The following is a 19,903-nucleotide window of genomic DNA, read 5'->3' on the forward strand; positions in this document are numbered from 1 at the left end:
TCAACGTATGACAAAATGCAAAACAGATTGTACGGAATATGTGAAACAATGGCTTTTTGAAACGGGAACACCCTCTCTGCAAACAGGTCACTACAGATTTAACAATTGCTGCTTCATCGTGGGCGGGGCTCAGGCAGCTCCTCAACACACACACACAACTTGCCGACTTTCTCGCTAGATTTAGCGACTTTTCAGACCCTCTTAGCTTGTTTCTACAAAGTGACAACCACCAAATTTAGCGACCTATTCAGACCATCATGGAAAAGGGGAGAAATATATTGATACATTATATTGTAAGTGATTCCCATGCATGCTGCTCAGTAATCGCAGTCCTCGGCTCTTCTGCCAACAGCGTCGGGTCTCGTCTCTCCTCTTGCCCCGTGTGCAGACGGTCAGTAGGTGCAGTGTGTGGGGCAGGCAGGTTTGAGCTTCTCTCTCACTCCTTCTCTCTGGATCTCTGGATTACAGTCTTCCTGTAGCTTGTAAATATTTAAGTAGTCTCGTTTGATCTTCTCCCTACCTTTTTGTAGATTTTTGTTTAAAAAACTTTTTTACTTCAAGGAATAACACTTAAGAATAAACATGCCTTGGAAGAACAGAAGGAGCAGCTAAGGAGGAAAAAAGAGTAGCTGGAGCTGGAAGCAAACATTGCTGCTACTATGGCCAAAATGAAGGTACTAGGAGCCTCAAAGGGATCCGGTGTTCGAAGTAACTTATCTAAAATGTCTGATGGTATGGAGTCATATTTTGAGAAAGGACAACAGGAAAAGAAAACACGTAATGTTGAAGTAGATTCTTTTGTACCACAGTTACAAGCCATGCATACACATGGACAAATCCTCCCAAGCATGGTGTTACCAATCCACAAACACCCATAATAACAACCGCAGACAGAGCTGTAACACAAGTCCAATCTCTCACCACAGCTCCCTTGACACTCCAGTTAATCATCAGAAATCTGGGTGAACATGCACATGTCCTGAACATGCACATGTCCAGCATCTCCACATCTCCAGCTACATTACCTGCTTCAAGCAATAGTGAACAGCAGTATAGTCTCAGTCATGGAAAAGCAAAGTTTTTGATGGTGACTCACGTCAGTACCAAACATTCATTAAATCCTTTGAACCCAGTATTGAAAGCAAGAACAAAAACCCCAGAGATCGTCTCTATTATCTGGAACAATACACAAGAGGACAGCTAAGGGAACTCGTAAGGAGTTGCCTACATATGACCTCGGACAAAGGATTCAGGAAGTGTTCACTACAGGAGCATTTTGGCAAAGAGCATAAAATTGCTACAGCTTATATGGATGGTCAATAAATTTCATGGTCGTCAATAAAACCGGAAGACACCAAAGCTCTACAAGCATACACCCTCTTTCTAAGAGGATGTTGTAATGCCATGGAAGATGTCAGCTACATGCATGAGCTTGACATGCCTGTTAATATGCTAGTCATCATAACTGCAAACTTTCGATAGTGCCTGTACAAGTTAAAGCCAGGAAGGGGAATGCAACAGTGCATATGTATGCATTTCTTGACCCAGGTAGCACCGCGTCATTTTGCACACTGGGGCTAATGAATAATCTTACCCTTCAGGGAAGATGATTAAAAATTCTGTTGAGAACTATGGATCAAAGGAAGGTCGTTGAAACCAGTATTGTTTCAGGCCTAGAGGTCGCTGGACTGGACAGCAGCGATTTTTGTGATCTCCCAGGCATATACACTCGGAGGACAATGCCTGTGCAAAAAGGAAACATCCCACATCAAAACGATATCGATCAGTGGCCTCATTTGAGGAATGTTCATCTACCTCAAATTGACTCTGATATAGAGTTGCTGATTGGCTCAGATGTACCAAAGGCTCTGGAACCACTAGATGTGAGATGGACCTTACGCTGTCAAAACCATGCTTGGTTGGACGGTTAATGAACCATTAGGAGGAAAAGATGATGATGCTCCGGAGCAGTCAGCTATAAGTGTCAACAGGATATCAGTTGTGAAACTTTATGAGCTGTGGGAACAGCAGTTCAATACTTACTTTCCTGAGTGTGTCAGGGATGACCAAATCGCATCAGGCATTGTTAAATCACCATCACAAAGCAGAGCAGACAATATATAGACACAAACACATTCATCACACAGGTGAGTGTGATCGGCATGTTTGAGAGTCAATCAACTCAAGCTGGACCAATCAGAGCAGAGATGGACAACACTGTCTGATACTCCCACATGGGGGGACAAAGCATGCCTTTATGAAGTGGGCAAGAACAACTAGAAACAACGAGATCAATATTATACAGGCACATGTCAAATCCGACACATCAGAAGCTGAGTCAAAAATACATCATAAATCACATAAACCATCCAGAAAAAACAATTATCATAAAAATGACTATATAGGAAAATAAATAGATGAAAGTGATATTACTCTCCCCAAAGGTCAATATTATATTATTGCCAATAGTATACAGGCACAAATTGAATCCAACACATTAGAGGTTGAACCAAATATATTTCATAAATCTCATAAATCTTGACTGTGGAGCAATATTTCAGGGAATTTCACTGAATTCCAAATATCCAATGGAAAAAATCCCGTTGGCTTTTTGTCGAGGGAACCAGGGCGATGCTAACTTCCGGGTTGACAAAAATATCTCTGCAATACTCTGTTGTGTATTTATTATTTATAATAGGGGCCAGTATTGTGTATTTGCCAAAATGTGTATTTGGCCTGTGTTGTTTTATAATTTGTTTAGGCTGCACACGTTCATTTTGGTTACCATCACTTCCGGTAATTGGCACATGAGTGTGGTTTCACATTATTTACCTGGTCACTTGCATGGCGGGATTCAGACAAAGAGGGTGAGTGGGGCTCCGACATTTTCTGCTGACCGTCACGTCTTGCTTTAATAATTGCTTGTCAGTCTTTTTTTGCTTAATAAGCAGTATATTATGCATCTGGACCTCAGTATGGATTTTTTTAAACGCGTCACAGAGCCTACTTAGCCTCTTAGCCCTTTTTCATTGATAGTAGTCGCTACACCGTTTACACACTGATTACATTACTTGACCAATGCCCACACCATCATTTTGCTCTTTAAAAAGAAATAGAAATAAAACACATTTAATTAATTTTCGCCCACGTTCATCAAATAAGAAAAACTCTTAATTTGTAAAATGCTAAGCATGTTATCAGTAATTAGTCGGATGATGGATGCTACAATTATAAAACTAAAACCGTTTGCTCTGTGCAGCAGCAGAGTCGCAGCACAGAGTAGCAGGAGTCAGATTTCACTTAGTGACGAGAGTACGAGAGCTAACCCGACAAGATGAAGCCATCTGCATAGGTGTAGTGCTGCTGGAGCAGTGAATATTTGCAATATTTGTCATTCACTCTTCTGACAGTTTCTTTATTTGGGATGCATTTGCAAAGAAATATTACAAAGCCAGCCTGTTAAACTTGGCCAGCTTGTGCTGCATCCGCAGTGCCTGCAGGAAATGAAAGCTTGCTTGGCTATGTTTTCATAGCCTAGCCTATTAGATGAGCTTGACCTCTGCATGCACTGCAACTTTTCCTCAGAATGGATGTTTCAAATGCAGCTTCATTTACTCGGCACATGTACATGAAATCATTCAAACTACTTGTGTTCATTCGCCTATATTGCTTAATGCCATGTTAATTAAAACCTACTATATCCATGGTATTGCCTAATACTACTTAGCTAGATGACATGATGCAATTAGGGCTGAAACGATTCCTTGAGTAACTTGATTACTAAAAATCATCGATTCACATCGTTTTGCATCAAAGCTTCATTTAATCCATATACAATATACAGCGCACTGTGTTTCGCATGGATGATTATTACTGTTGCACAACGCGCTTAAGCTGTGTGTGTGTGATGGTTCAGAGCGTCTTTGGTGTGATTTGACAGGGCGCATTACGAAAAAGGAGTATGAGAGAAAATAGCGAGGGGCGCAAAGAAGAGATAGGCCAGAGAAAGCGACAGAAAGTGTCCACGAAAACTCTGTATGTGTCTTTTGTAAAACTGAACTAGCCTACCACAATAGCAAGACGTCTATGCTTCAGGGGGCGGCTCTATCTTAGAGGTAGAGCTGGTCATCCACTAATCGGAAGGTTGGTGTGTGTGTTTTCTACAACATACCACACAATTCTGCAACTGCTAGGCTAGCTAGGGGGTCATTCGCCTGAGGGCTTTCGTCCCCCCCCCTACTCACCGGAATCTTGTATGGGTAAACCAATAGCAAAGCCTGTTAGAGGGCTATGCACGTACTCATAGAACTGGAGTTACATCCAGGTAACTACTCTTAATCATCTAAGATTGTGTTCACACTCGTAGCCTGTTTATTCAAAAAAAACAAAGCAAAAAAGTAAATACAAAAGATCCAATGTTACCTTTGTAGTTCTTATCTGTTAATTGCTCACATTGACTTACTACAATCAAAACAAGAGTTTGAAACATGACGTCAGGCAATCTGACAGGAAGCTTTTTCAGTTGTCATCCTGCATCATCAGTGCTATATGGACCCGCAGGGGAAAATGAAAACAAAGTTTGTTCCAGTGACTGACGCTAAGTCATATTGCACTTAACAAGCCGTTATTTATCTTCCCTTGTGGTCACGAGGAGCTCATGAAGAAAGAAGTAGTTGTATATGAGCATCTGTCATATTTAACAAGGGGTAAATACTGTAGAATCAGAGGAAGGACGGTAATATGATGAGGCCCTGATAAGTAGATGAATTCATTTCTATAGCATTTGAATTCATCGGATGTCACATACATGCCACATGATTCTATAGCTAGCCTGCTAATCATTAACACCATATACAATCTGCACCACAGTGGGCCATGGTTCAAATAGCAATGTTCTTGCATCCCTAAAAATCCCTGACAGATCTGTAAACACCTGTGTGCTCAAGTTTCATCAGATGGGTTCACCTGTAGTAGTAACTGTGACTTTGTTACTCTCATCTTTGTGTGCAGTGGAGGAATGACTTTGTCAATGGTTTGGTGAAGATCCCCAACTCCCATGAGACTCAGGAAGAGTGTCTCGGTATGGCTGTACTTGACATGACAAGAACAGCCAAGGAGAGACAGATGTCACCCCTGGACATTTACCACACTATAAGGTACTAGTGAAAAACAATGGCTGCTTTTGATCAGATTCTTGGGAAATTATCTAAAATCAACACCCGCTAAGCACTAACTGATGTAATGGTGTAATTGATGCCAATACAAAACCTGATTTTCAGCACTGATGCTTTTTCAATACCTTACACTTTCTACAACACTGTTTACCAAAACAAGCCAAACTTCTGGAACACATCAATGTCTAATGCTGCCATAACAAAAACAGTTGTACAATAACTTTGCCAAAATTAAATAGATTAGATTAGATTCAACTTTATTGTCATTACACATGTACAAGTACAAGGCAACGAAGTGCAGTTTAGGTCTAACCAGAAGTGTAATAAGCAAATGCAAGATATAAAGTGTGTGCATAAATACAGGATAGAGCAGTATTATGAAATTATTTTACAAATGATACTATGGACATTATATACAGATGGCATTACTATAAACAGAAGTATACTGATGGATATGTACAATAATGAATTGGACTGGGCAGAACAGTAGTGCAATGAATATTAAGTAGTGCAAATTATGGACAGAAATAACAGTGCAGTAGATGAGTTATTGCAGTATTCAGTACATAGTACTGGAGTGCAAATGATGCAGTATATGTATAAATAAATAGTCCGGTAGTGCAAATGAACATGTGGTACATGTAGCAAAAACAATATAGCAGCATTTAAAGTTAAGGAATATGAGGGGACAGTGGAATCAGCGGGGGGCAGAGTTCAGTAGGAAGACAGCTCTGGGGAAAAAAGCTGTTTCTCAGTCTGCTGGTCCTGGTCCGGAGGCACCTGAGGCGCCTGCCGGACAAGTGTGAAATTAGCAAAGTTTACAGTTTTTGATTCTTTGTACTATAAACGCAATTTGTTTTTCTTTTTGAACTCAAAAAACAGAGAGGTTTGAGATCCAGTGTTAGTCGAAGCTTAAATCTCTTTTTATTTGACACGAAGAAGTTTTACAAATGTGCAACTTAAATGATCAAACTTCTAATCTGTACTACTCTGTACATGTCTTGTTTCACACAGTGAGTTATTATAAGCTTAAGACAGCATTAAAATGATAAGAATTACATATTTCAGTGAACACTTTTAATCATTTTCTCCACTAAAAATACTTATGGAAGGTATTCTTTTAAACATGCGTAAGAGATACAAACCTTTAGACATTTTTACATTTAAACATTTTCCCCTCTTGCTTTCTTCTAGCTACAAGTCCTTCTTGCCAAAGGACGTGAGAGCTCAGATCCAGGACTGCAACTTCTTGACACGCAAACGGATCCGCTTCCGCTTCAAGCGCTTCATCCAGCAGTTCAGTCAATGTCGGACCACAGCGCGTGACCTCAAGCTCAAGTACCTCATCAGCATGGAGTCCCTGGAGAAGGCCTTCTACACAGAGACCTTCCAGGTCAGGGAACCATCCAGCGGACAGCTCATCATCCTGGTGGTAGCGGACAGTGGTATCCAGTGGTGTCGAGAGAAACTGAAAGACACTGACCAGGTTGGTATCACGAGTGCTGTGAGTAGGCTTTGTTCTTTTGCCATTTCTGCTGTGATATATTTTAAATGTTGGACATTTAGCTGACTTTCATACAGAACAACACTGGAGGCTTTTAGTTCCCAGATCACCAACATAAAAAGCAACAAATGGACATCAGTGCACATGTCATAGTTCCTTAAGACCCTAAAATGTCACCCAAAAAATTGTCAAAATAAAAACATGTTACAAAATAAAATAAGACAACTGAGAGCTAAAGAGAGGTAGATACAACAAATAGAAACACATTATTGTGTCCCCAGACGTGCAGTAGAATAAACTACACAGGCTATGTTCATTGTAATGTGGGAATTTGTCACCAAATTCAACAGTAGTTTTTTCTGTGTGTTTTTAAAAGTCTTGTGGCTATACAGATAATACTTTTTATTGGGATAAAATCTTTGTTGGTTTGGTCCCTTTGGATGCATTACTGATAATATTATTACAAAAGTTGTTTCTTATGCTGTTTGTCCAGGAGCTGCAGAACTTGTGTGACTTCCCTGATGTCACTGACATTAGCATCAAACACGCCAGCAAGGAGGATGCTGCAGAAAGTCGGGTGGTCACCATCAACAAACAAGATGGCAAGAATCTGGTAATTTTTTGGATGTCTGTCTTTAGGTTGTTGTAACCAGGCAAAGAAATTATTATTATTTTTTTTTACCACAGTATGCGGCATGTTTCAATGACACTGTTTAACTACCTCAGAGAGAGGGCTGTAAAAATATAAACTGTAGGCAAAGGTTCAGAAGCATTTGGTTTCCCACCCCGCTCTCTTGGCAACAAGATAAATATATTACGCAGTTTGGAGATAGTTGCAGAATGGTGGAAGTTCATGTCTAACAGTGGTTTTCGTGTATTTCAGGAGCTGGAGTTCCCCAGCCTGTCTGAAGCCCTCTCCTTTGTGTCCCTCATTGATGGCTACTATAGGCTGACTACAGACGCACATCACTACCTTTGTAAAGAAGTGGCTCCTCCCAGGCTTGTGGAGGCCATCGCTTCTCATTGTCATGGCCCCATCTCGTAAGTGAAGAATAACAAGCTTAATTTATTTTTTTTACCAACAGCATTAGCAAGGGCTGTCGCTTTTTTAAAAAAAAATCAAGTTTGAATGCACATGAAAAACACATAATTCTTTTGAATCCATTTGAACGCAACCCATATAGCCTAATCCTAAACTAAATAACTATAGAAATGACATGTCATGCTAATGTGTGGTGCTTTCACTGCTTCACTTACACTGCTAACAGATGACTCCTCAGATTTGTGGACACATCAAAACTGACAAATCAACAGCCATGTCTGTGATTAGCCAGGGACAAAAAGAAGTGCAAATGGGCACAGACGCAAATTCTGTTTATTATTTTACATTATTCACACTCCTACTTCCACTTTCCGTGTTTACAGCTGAACTGCACCAGACATCTCTGTGTTGGCAGCTGTGAAAATTTCCATTTTTAATACAAAATTATTTTACAGAAAGTATATGGTAGTATGGTATCATTTATATATTTAAAAATTGCTGCCAAAATGTACAAACATTCCTCAGGTGGTTGGCATTTATGTCCTATCCTAGCAGGTAATACTGCATTTCTCTGCTGAGAGACAGGTGCTCTGACTGTACTGCATGTTATTTCTTGCAGAATGGAGTTTGCCATTAACCGGCTTCAGAAGTGTGGAAACAAACGAGGATTGTACATTTTGAGATGTAGCCCTAAAGACTTCAACAAGTATTTTCTGACTTTCCCTGTTGAGGTAGGTAACATTCATCTGTGGTAGTTGGCACATTTCACCATGTGTATTGATATCTTAGAGAGTGAAAATTGAAATACAGTAACATTTCTCCTGTTTTGTGTTGCCCAAATCTATTATAGGGGTACTTACCATGGTCTTACTTTTTATCAGTTGTCGTGGACTGTGTTTGTACCTCTGTGTTGTTTTGCTCGGGGTACGTGGGACCGCTGGGTATTGTTGGAAATATGTTGAAAGTGGTACAAATACAGTATCTTAATTTCAGTACCATACTTTGCTGTCATTGCTGATTTTAAACAGATTTTCTTACTCTTTAATTTTATTCATTTATTTAATTTTTTTTAACATGATTTTTTAACAAAATCAGTCAAACTTCTCGGTTCCATCAAAAACTGCCAAAGTTATCATTTAAACCAGGAAATATCTGATTTAATAATAAGTAAACAAGACTATGGCCGCGCTCAGACTGACAATAGCACTGTGTCCGAAAACACAGCCTCCTCATTTTAATAACACAGACGGCTCTGGCAAAAAAGCTGAGCCTGGCTCAACTTTAGCAACACATATGAGGCAGAATACCTTGTAGCATGTAACCATGTGCATTGCATTAGTGTACAGTTGTGTAATCCTGCCTCAAATGAGTATAAACTGCCGTGCAGCGTCTTTTGTGTTTGATAAGCCTTCAGACTGGACTCCCTGGTTTGTATTTCATCCTGTCACCTGTAACGTAACAGCATGCCAACAGCGACACAGCGGCTTGAGTTTGTTTAATCTGGTGCTTTTGTCGTTCTGAACATGGCTGAAGAGTCTGACCAGCATTCTGTGCCAACTTTCAGTACTTGTCTGTTTTCAGCACTCAGTGCTATGAACATTGTTTGGTCGTACAGGCTCGGTACCAAGCTGAAATATAAAATGCTACGTGTATAGTAATGCATTCTTTAAGAGCTTCTTGTTTTGTTCCCCACCACAACCAAGTGTTTTCATTGTAGAATTGAAACCACCTGAAGTGGTGTCAAAATCAGACTTGGTGGTGGTGTTGTATCACTGTCGATTCCATGACTGAAACTCAAATTATATGCATTTCTACCGTCTGCCCTCCTCTTTGTGTCTGCTAGGTGTATGATGCTGTAGAATACAAGCACTGCCAGATAACCAGGTCTGCCAACGGGGAGTTTAACCTCAGTGGAACCAAAAGAAACTTCAGTAGCTTGCAGGAACTACTCAGCTGCTACCAAAAGGAAACTGTGCGCTCTGACAGCGTCATTTTCCAATTCAGCAAGTGCTGTCCTCCTAAATCCAAAGGTAAAACGAACAGACTTTGGATTTGTACAGGGTATATTTTTGACAAATTAATAAACATTAGCAAAGGCTGTGTGTGTGCTACTGTCAAATATAAACATCAAACCATTATATGCTGGTAGATTAATGACAGTATAATTAAAGTAGGCTACATGTGTGTATTGGGATCGCCCATTTGCAAGCATGGTAATTGAGCTGGGCTGATCAGGCCGGTGTCTATGGACCTCCAGCTGTTTTCAGATGCTGCTGAATACACAGTGTTTTGGACTTTATCCCCAAAGAAGGAATCAACTGCCCTGCACAAGTTAACGCTCATCTGGTGCACCCTAATATGATGCTTATTATTAGTTTTAAAGTAAAGCCACTACTCTGGCCAGTCAGTAATAAAGAGGGAGAGCTGTTCATTGTTCGAAGTGGGATGCATGGAGTACAAACTAACAACCAGGATAACTCAAAGGTGTCTCAGTCCTTGTGCTTTCATAATTAAACCAGAACTGGTCCAAGCCAGTATTTTTGATAATGTGGTGGATCCGTTTCCCCTGAAATTGATGATGAAGAAACACAGAGTTTCAACATGTCACATACTTCATCTCTGACTCATTATCATTTCTCAACTCCACCAACAGAAAAGTCCTGCCTCCTCATGTGCAGGAGCAACAAGGGCTCCGAAGTGCCTCTGTCTCCATCACTACATCGACACAACATCAGTCAAATGGTGTTTCACAAGATCAGGAAAGAAGATCTGGAATTTGTAAGCTTAGTTTGTTCAGGACTGTCATATGTCTGTATTTCCTCATCTGTCCATGACAATTCTGTACATGAAAATGTATTAGCTGCATTATTGTGTTGTAGTACTAAATTACTATACCACTATCCTATTCTGTGCATTTTACCAACAAGTCGTGCTCTGAATTTATTAAGACAATCACCTGTTTAGGGTTAGAACTGAATATTTATGGTTTTAGAATCAAGCAATAGTCTTTCTTTCAGATGGAGAGTCTAGGCCAAGGGACATTTACCAAGATCTTCAAAGGGGTCCGCAAGGAGCTGGGGGACTATGGAGTTGTCCACCAAACCGAAGTTGTCATGAAAGTCCTGGACCAGGCCCATAGGAATTACTCTGAGGTAAGTGGCTTTACAGCTGTGAAAAATGTTTTGTTTGCAGGGACACTTGGTTTTACAGCCACAAATCTGTTACTGCTAAAAACACAAAAAGTAAAAGATATTGAAGGTTAAATCTGAATTGTCTTCTTCAACATATATAGTCTGGAATAGCTGGAGCAGATTAATTTACAGTGCATTTAGCCTGAGAAATAACCAACTGCTGGTTAATTCAGGCAGTGGCTGATCATTTATTTTACTTTGATGGGTTTCTAGCCGTTGTTTAGATGTTCTTTTACAGCATTCAGTCTTTGGTGGATCACATAATTGTAGAACTGAAATAACTGTTGTTTTTTTTTTTTTTTGGGGGGGAGGTAGAATTGATTAATTCTAATAAAAAAAGGACCTGACTATTCATATGAGCACCTGACTGTTGTTTTAGACAGACTTGAAAAGTTGTGAACTTATCCTGTCACTGAAAAAGATGATGATCGTTAGTTGTAGGTCTACACTGGTGTGCTTGTTTGTCTATCATGTGCACATGAATAATTTGTTTTCTTCTTTCTTCTCTGTCTTCTCTTGTCCTACAGTCTTTCTTTGAAGCTGCCAGCATGATGAGTCAGTTGTCCCATAAGCACCTGATCCTTAACTATGGCGTGTGTGTCTGCGGAGAAGAAAGTAAGTCACATGTTTTGCACATGCTTTTTGTCTTTATTATCAGATTTGGCATTAATCAATTGGAAATGTCAATATGATTTGTAAAAAAAAAAAAAAAATAAATCCACCCTGAAAAATATCAAAACATAAAAATGGCTACTGGCAAAGCACCAATATTTCTTTGTTTGTTGAGTTTCTGTGTGCATATTTTGTAACTCCAATCAAAATTTTTGGGTAATTATTTGTCCAGACTGCTGTAGTTGTTAGTGTTATCTGCACTATAGACTAAATGTAATGTGACAGTGAGATATTTCCAGTTTAATTACAATAGAGTTTAAGAAAACATTTTACAGCTGTCTAACCTCAAGAGTAAACACCCCAGTGTTAATTTTACAGTGAGAAATCTGTTGTAGAGGATTTAGAGGTGGCAGTCTAGGCTGACAATAAATATAATCAACTGAGCATACCGCAACATTTTTCTCTCTTTTACCCTTTTTCTTAACTGAAAAACACTGAAATCAAGTGTGAAACAATGTTGCTGAAAGTCACTATAAAAACAAAATAAATAAATACTTAAAACATAAAGTGATGCTTTATATCGGTGGAAGATAATGTAAAAATGAGCCATACCATGTCAGTGTCTCAAGTGTCTTAGAAAGACACTTAATTCCTGCTCTCTCCTTGCAAGTGGCTTTCATCAACATCATTTGCAAAGTGGCTCATAAGGGTAATAACATTATGTAGGATGATGAAATTTCTATGTTTAAGAATTGGGTTGTAATCGCAAAATCCTTAAATTATTTTTAACCTCAACTGAAAAAAATTTTTCTTTCAGATATCATGGTGCAGGAGTATGTGAAGTTTGGCTCGCTGGACACCTACTTGAAGAAGAACAAGAATTCGATAAACATCCTGTGGAAGCTGGAGGTGGCTAAGCAGCTGGCCTGGGCCATGAACTTCCTGGTAGGAATCTGTGTTTAGTGCCAGATTTGATGCCAAGTCATTCAGAGTATTGATGAATGTGTATTTGTGGGCTGTTGTAGTTTTATAGCTGCTGCAGAAGTTAACACATTTAATTTAGTACACAAATTATAATAAAAAACCGAAATAAATTATAAAAAGAAAATGTAAGAAGAGTGATTGATAAGAGACTGATTAATCTCTCCCTTCCTCAACCTGCAGGAAGAAAAGCATCTTATCCACGGGAATGTCTGTGCTAAAAACGTTCTTCTGATCAGAGAGGATGACCGGAGGGCTGGGAACCCCCCCTTCATCAAACTAAGTGACCCTGGCATCAGCATCACTGTCCTGCCCAAAGAAAGTGAGTTTACCTCTATCCTCAGTTTTACTCTAATACACCTCTTTAATCAGCAGTGGGCAGGAATTTAACAAGGTTGTGATTGCAGTGTGCTAGTGCCTTCTTAAATTTGCATTGCATTGGAATACTTCATTTTGTGTGGTGCTTAGTTACAGAAAACACAGGTAAAAGGAGTGGTAAGACAGTGGTTTTGTACAGGAATGGATTGTGTTTTATTGCTAGCTCCAAAACGATGCAATGTGCAGTGTAGGAATATTGTGCATACAATCAAACTGACACTTAAGTGCTTTAATTGAAAATGAAGAATTTACCAACCGGTTAAATGTTTTTGTTTATGATCAGTCCTGATAGAGAGGATCCCTTGGGTGCCCCCTGAGTGTATCGAGGACCCTGCCCACCTGACCCTGGCTGCAGACAAGTGGAGCTTTGGCACCACGTTATGGGAGATCTGCAGTGGTGGGGAGAAACCTTTAGCAACACTGGACAACTCTAAGGTAGGGCTGGGTGGTATGATCTAAAATATACTGTATACTGTATCAATGTATATATTTAATAATGGATGGTAATGGTACTGTGTATATCATTGTACAGTTGAAACCAGATATTTACATACACTTCAGAAAAAAACACAATAGACAGTAATACGCAAGTATAAAAAACCTGGGAATGTACAAGCATCATACTGCTCAGGAAGGAGATGGATTCTGAGTCCCACAGAGGAAAGTTTTTTGGTGCGAAATGTACGAATCAACCCCAGGACAACAGCAAAAGACCTTGTGAAGATGCTGGCTGAAACTGGTATCCACAGTAAAACGAGTCCTGTACCACCATGAGCTGAAAGGTTACTCTGGGAGGAGAAAGCCATTATTTCAAAACCACCATAAAAAAGCCAGACAACAGTTTGCAACTGCACATGGGGACAAAAATCTTAATTTCTGGAGACATGTCCTGTGGTCTGACAAAACAAAAATTGAACTGTTCGGCCATAATGATAAACGGTATATTTGGACGAAAAAGGGCGAAGCTTTGAAGCCTCAGAACATCATCCCAACTGTGAAGTATGGGGGTGATAGTATAATGTTGTGGGGCTGCTTTGCTGCAGAAGGGACTGGTGTACTTCACAAAATAGATGGCATCATGAGAAAAGAAAATTATGTGGATATATTGAAGCAACATCTGAAGACATCAGCCAGGAAGTTAAAGCTTGGGCGCAAATGGGTCTTCCAAATGGACAATGACCCCAAGCGTACCTCCAAATTAGTTACAAAGTGGCTTAAGGACAACAAAGTCAAGGTATTAGAGCCCTGATCTCAATCCCATAGAAAATTTGTGGGCGGCACTGAAAAGGCGAGTGCGAGCAAGAAGGCCTACAAACCTGACCCAGTTACACCAGTTCTGTCAAGAGGAGCGGGCCAAAATTCCAGCAAACTATTGTAGAAAGCTTGTGGAAGGATACCCAAAACATTTGGCCCAAGTGAAACAGTTTCGGGGCAATTCTACCAAATACTAAGGAAGTGTATGTATACTTCTGACTTTGATGAAAGTGATAAGAAAAATACATAAGAATTCTCCCTCACTCGATTCTGACATTTAACAAATGCAAAAAATATGTTAATATTTATTGATCCAAAACAGAAAAAGTTTACTCTGATTTAATGTATGACAGCAAAGGAAAAAAAGTTTTTGTGTTTTTTTTTTTTTCTGAAGTGTATGTAAATATCTGGTTTCAACTGTATATGAATTTTTTATGACTAGAGTCTTTTAAATGCAGTACAAGGTGCAGTAGGGCTGGGAATCTCACGATTCTTATAAGTTACAAATAATTGTTGATGTACCTCTGTACACAACAGAAATAGGCCAACTGCTAAATTGAGGTTACATGTGTAGAGCCGGGTATCTCCACTGATTTCCCGAATTGATTCGATTCCAATTCACAAGGTCCCAATTGGATTCAATATTGATTCAGTTAGGGATAGGTTAGTAACAATACCAATTTTGCTTGGATAGAAAACTAATGCTGTAAATTGTTCAAGGAACCCTCTAACCTGGTGCATTATTAAAAATATTAATCTTTGCATTAAGAATTGACCCTTTAAATCACCTATAACAGAGCTTATATTTCCACTCAGACGCCCCAGTGTTTCCCCAACCATTACATTATAAATAAATATATAGATACAGTTGTATGCAAAAGTTTAGGAACCCCTGACAATTTCCATGATTTTCATTTATAAATATTTGGGTGTTTGGATCAGCAATTTCATTCTGATCTATCAAATAACTGAAGGACACAGTAATATTTCAGTAGTGAAATGAGATTTATTGGATTAACAGAAAATGTGCAATATGCATCAAAACGAAATTAGACAGGTGCATAAATTTGGGCACCCTTGTCATTTTGTTGATTTGAATACCTGTAACTACTTAGCACTGATTAATTGGAACACACAATTGGTTTGGTGAGCTCATTAAGCCTTGAACTTCATAGACAGGTGCATCCAATCATGAGAAAAGGTATTTAAGGTGGCCAATTGAAAGTTGTTGTTCTCTTTGACTCTCCTCTGAAGAGTGGCAACATGGGGGCCTCAAAACAACTCTCAAATGACCTGAAAAAAAGATTGTTCTACATTATGGTTTAGGGGAGGCTACAAAAGTTATCGCAGAAATATAAGCTGTCAGTGTCCACTGTGAGGAACATAGTGAGGAAATGGAGGACCACAGGCACAGTTCTTGTTAAGGCCAGAAGTGGCAGGCCACATAAAATATTGGAGAGGCAAAGGCGAAGGATGGTGAGAACGGTCAAAAACAGCCCACAGACCACCTCCAAAGACCTACAACATCAACTTGCTGCAGATGGTGTCACTGTGCATCGTTCAACAATTCAGCGCACTTTGCACAAGGAGAAGCTGTATGGGAGAGAGATGCGAAAGAAGCCTTTTCTGCACACACGCCACAAACGGAGTCGCTTGCGGTATGCAAACACACATTTGGACAAGCCAGCTTCATTTTGGAATAAGGTGCTGTGGACTGATGAAACAAAGATTGAGTTATTTGGTCATAACAAGGGGCGTTATGCATGGCGGCAAAAGAACACAACGTTCCAAGAAAAACACTTGCTACCCACAGTAAAATTTGGTGGAGGTTCCATCATGCTGTGGGGTTGTGTGGCCAGTGCCGGTACTGGGAATCTGGTTAAAGTTGAGGGTCGCATGGATTCCACTCAATATCAGCAGATTCTTGAGAATAATGTTGAGGAATCAGTCACAAAGTTGAAGTTACGCCGGGGCTGGATATTTCAACAAGACAACGACCCAAAACACTGCTCAAAATCTACTCTGGCCTTTATGCAGAGGAACAAGTACAATGTTCTGGAATGGCCATCCCAGTCCCCAGACCTGAATATCATTGAACATCTGTGGGGTGATTTGAAGCGGGCTGTCCATGCTCGGCAACCATCAAACCTAACTGAACTGGAGATGTTTTGTAAGGAGGAATGGTCCAAAATACATTCATCCAGAATCCAGACACTCATTTCAGGCTATAGGAAGCGTCTACAGGCTGTTATTTCTGCTAAAGGAGGCTCTACTAAATATTGATGTGATTTTTCTGTTGGGGTGCCCAAATTTATGCACCTGTCTAATTTCGTTTTGATGCATATTGCACATTTTCTGTTAATCCAATAAATCTCATTTCACTACTGAAATATTACTGTGTCCTTCAGTTATTTGATAGATCAAAATGAAATTGCTGATCCAAACACCCAAATATTTATAAATGAAAATCATGGAAATTGTCAGGGGTTCCTAAACTTTTGCATACAACTGTATTAAGAAAAACAACTTGATAATTAAGGTTGAAATAATGTCCCTTAATCAAGTGTTGCATTTCTAAATGTCGTGCTGTTAAAAGAAAAATAGATAGATTGTAGATAGATTGATTAGACATAGATTGTTTGATGATTGCTCACTCAGTCTGATATACGTGTATGTATACCTGAATGGCACATGTATCACCAAGGTTTTGTGAGTCGAGTGAAAATCTAAGTTAGCATAACATGTTGTAGAATTTTAGTGTTATTTGTGCTTTAATAACGCATGGTTATGTATCAACATTTATATGCACTTTTTCTTTCTCCTTACGTTCAGTGCATCTATGTGCTCTGGGTGGAAACATGCCGTGTGACTCTGCATATTAGTCATGTAGCTGAAATATTTTATCTTAACATGACACAAGTATTATGTATTCTTCTTATCCTTTTCCCTTCACTACTCTGCAACAAAACGTGCCCTTTTGCTGAGATGGAAAATCAAAAACAAAAATCAATCAATCAATTTGCAGGTATCAGTGTGGCAAACAGGAGCTCTAGTGTCACTGTTTGTGATTAAAGATTCTTGTTTCAGAAGCTCTGAATCTTTTTGTACCGATAATAAAATGACAACGTGATTTATGTATTTAGATACTTTATATTATAAGCAGAATCTGCACATACATAGGCTGTATTTGAGCATACCGTGTGTCCATTATCTATCATCCATCATCTATACACTATACTAACCCGTAATTTTGTGTCACAGAAAACCCTGTTCTATGAGGACCACCACCAGCTTCCTGCACCAAAGTGGACCGAACTGGCTAATCTGATCACCAGCTGCATGGACTACGAGCCCACGTTCAGGCCCACATTTCGTGCTGTTGTACGTGACCTCCACAGCCTCTTCACACCAGGTTGGTGTATACCCCTCATCAGCTGGCGAGCCAAACAGGCAATCTAGGTCACACCTGTGTGGAATCTCAAATGTCTAACACACAAACACATTTATCATAGTGTCTTCAGAAACATATCAGTGAAAAGAGAGTCTCGGCTCTGTCTTTATTAGGTCATCATTAGCTGCTAATTGGAATAAGGTTAGGAATGGGAGTGAATTTTTCAGCATTTTGGGAATGTTTTCCTGCTGGAAGTTAGATGAGAAAATCAATATCAGTTTCATCTCTGTGATTAGTGCAGAGATTGGTCCAAGACATGATTAGCCTAGCTTGGGGACCATGGGAACCAGTGCTGGAAAGACTTGAGGATCCAGTTCAGCTCGTCTGAAAATGTTGGAACAAACACAAAAGTGACTTTAATTCTCTCAGTAGATGTTGATTTACTACTTCTGAGCTGTCCTTTTATCTCTTGAATGTACATGATCTTTGTCGTTGTGTCCCCAGACTATGAGTTGATCGTGGACAGTGACATTCTGCCAAACAAGACAGTGGGCTCTGCCTGGTCGACTGGGGGTTTTGAGAGTCAGGAGCCGGCTCAGTTTGAAGAGAGACACCTCATATTCTTACAGCAGCTGGGCAAGGTACAACCCATGTTAATAAGCTTAGATTTGTTATGTATGTTATGCTGTTTACACCCCCCCGCTAAACTGACATCAGCGTGCAACGTCATTCACAACTCCAGACTCAACACCCGAGTGCACTCATATTAATCTCGGGTGACTTCAACCATGTCAGTGTTTCAACAACACTGACTACTTTCACCCAGTATGTGAGTTGTCCTACTAGAGAGGAGAGGACACTGGACCTGCTGTATGCTAATGTTAAGGATGCATACAGCCCCCCCCCCCCCGGGTAGGTCGGACCACAGCCAGGTTCACCTCAAACCCTGCTATGCTAAAAGGCAGCCTGTGACCACAAGGACAGTGCGGAGATGGTCAGAGGAGGCCTATGAGACACTGCAGGAATGTTTTGAGGTGACAAACTAGGATGCACTCTGTGAGCTTCATGGAGAGGACATTGATGGGCTCACTGATTGCATCACTGGCTACATTAACTTCTTTGTGGACTGTAATGTCAGCATTGTTATTCAAATAACAAACCATGGGTAACAAAGGACATCAGAGACATCCTGAATGCCAAGAGGAGGGCTTTTACTTATGGTAATAGGGAGGACTTGAGGGCTATCCAGGCTGACCTGAAGGTGAAGATCAGGGAGGCCAAGGAGAAGTACAGGAGGACGCTGGAGCGGAAACTCCAGCAGAACAACATGAGAGAGGTCTGGAGCGGCATGAAGAGCATCACTGGCTTCAGACCGATTAGCAGTACAGGAGGTGAAGGCAGCTTGGACAGGGCCAACGAACTTAATCTGTTCTTTAACAGATTCGACACACCGGCTCCTGCTTATCCCCCCTCTAACTCAGCTGCTGTCAGCCCTCAAGCTCCACTGCTCCCCCTCCCCCTCAACTGGCTATCAGGTTACGGCCCTCTTCACACTAATGACTCCCCCTCCCCGCCTGTAACCTCTGCTCCTGTGCCTGACTACTGACCAGTTGAAAGGACAGCTGATGAAACTGCCCATGATCAGACCCCTCCTGGACCCCCTTCAGTTCGCCTACCAGCCCCGGCTGGGAGTTGAGGACGCCGTCATCTTCCTGCTGAACCGCATCTACACCCACTTGGACAAGATGGTGAGGATCATGTTTTTTGACTTCTCCAGTGCTTTCAACACCATCCAGCCAGCCCTGCTAGGTGAGAAGCTGGCAGCGGTGCAGGTGGATGCCCCCCTCGTGTCCTGGATTGTTGACTACCTGACTGGCAGACCACAGCATGTGCACCTGCACAACTGTGTGTCGGACAGCGTGGTCAGCAACACTGGGGCCCCTCAGCGGACTGTCCTCTCTCCCTTCCTCTTCACCATTTACACCACGGACTTCAGCCACCACACAGAGTCCTGCCACCTTCAGAAGTTTTCTGATGACTCTGCTGTGGTGGGAAGTATCAGCGGTGGTGATGAGACTGAGTACAGGGCTGTGGTGGGGAACTTTGTCTCATGGTGTGAGCAGAACCATCTGCAGCTCAATGCGACAAAGTCTAAGGAGCTGGTTGTAGACCTACAAAGGGCCAAGGCACCATTGACCCCGGTTTCCATCCAGAGGGTCAGTGTGAACATGGTAGAGGATTACAAGTACCTGGGAGTACACATGGACAATAAACTGGACTGGGCTAAGAACACTCAAGCTCTTTACAGGAAGGGCCAGAGTCGCCTCTATTTTCTGAGGAGGCTGAGGTCCTTCATCATCTGCCGGACAATGCTGA

At 40.7% G+C, this 19,903-nt stretch overlaps 1 protein-coding gene across 1 annotated transcript in view; it reads left to right on the forward strand.

Moving 5' to 3' along the window:
- jak2b (Janus kinase 2b) overlaps positions 1-19,903 on the forward strand; it is a 32,207-nt gene that overhangs the window by 6,358 nt on the left and 5,946 nt on the right. The window contains exons 5-18 of the mRNA XM_044195294.1: positions 5,011-5,156; positions 6,369-6,660; positions 7,172-7,291; positions 7,562-7,719; positions 8,340-8,451; positions 9,564-9,750; positions 10,374-10,498; positions 10,738-10,872; positions 11,439-11,526; positions 12,341-12,468; positions 12,688-12,826; positions 13,166-13,317; positions 17,398-17,548; positions 18,032-18,168. Coding sequence (XP_044051229.1) covers positions 5,011-5,156; positions 6,369-6,660; positions 7,172-7,291; positions 7,562-7,719; positions 8,340-8,451; positions 9,564-9,750; positions 10,374-10,498; positions 10,738-10,872; positions 11,439-11,526; positions 12,341-12,468; positions 12,688-12,826; positions 13,166-13,317; positions 17,398-17,548; positions 18,032-18,168 — 2,070 coding nt within the window. The remainder of the gene's footprint in view (positions 1-5,010; positions 5,157-6,368; positions 6,661-7,171; positions 7,292-7,561; positions 7,720-8,339; positions 8,452-9,563; positions 9,751-10,373; positions 10,499-10,737; positions 10,873-11,438; positions 11,527-12,340; positions 12,469-12,687; positions 12,827-13,165; positions 13,318-17,397; positions 17,549-18,031; positions 18,169-19,903) is intronic.

This window comes from Siniperca chuatsi, linkage group LG5 (assembly GCF_020085105.1).
Source record: "Siniperca chuatsi isolate FFG_IHB_CAS linkage group LG5, ASM2008510v1, whole genome shotgun sequence".
Lineage (NCBI taxonomy): Eukaryota > Metazoa > Chordata > Actinopteri > Centrarchiformes > Sinipercidae > Siniperca > Siniperca chuatsi.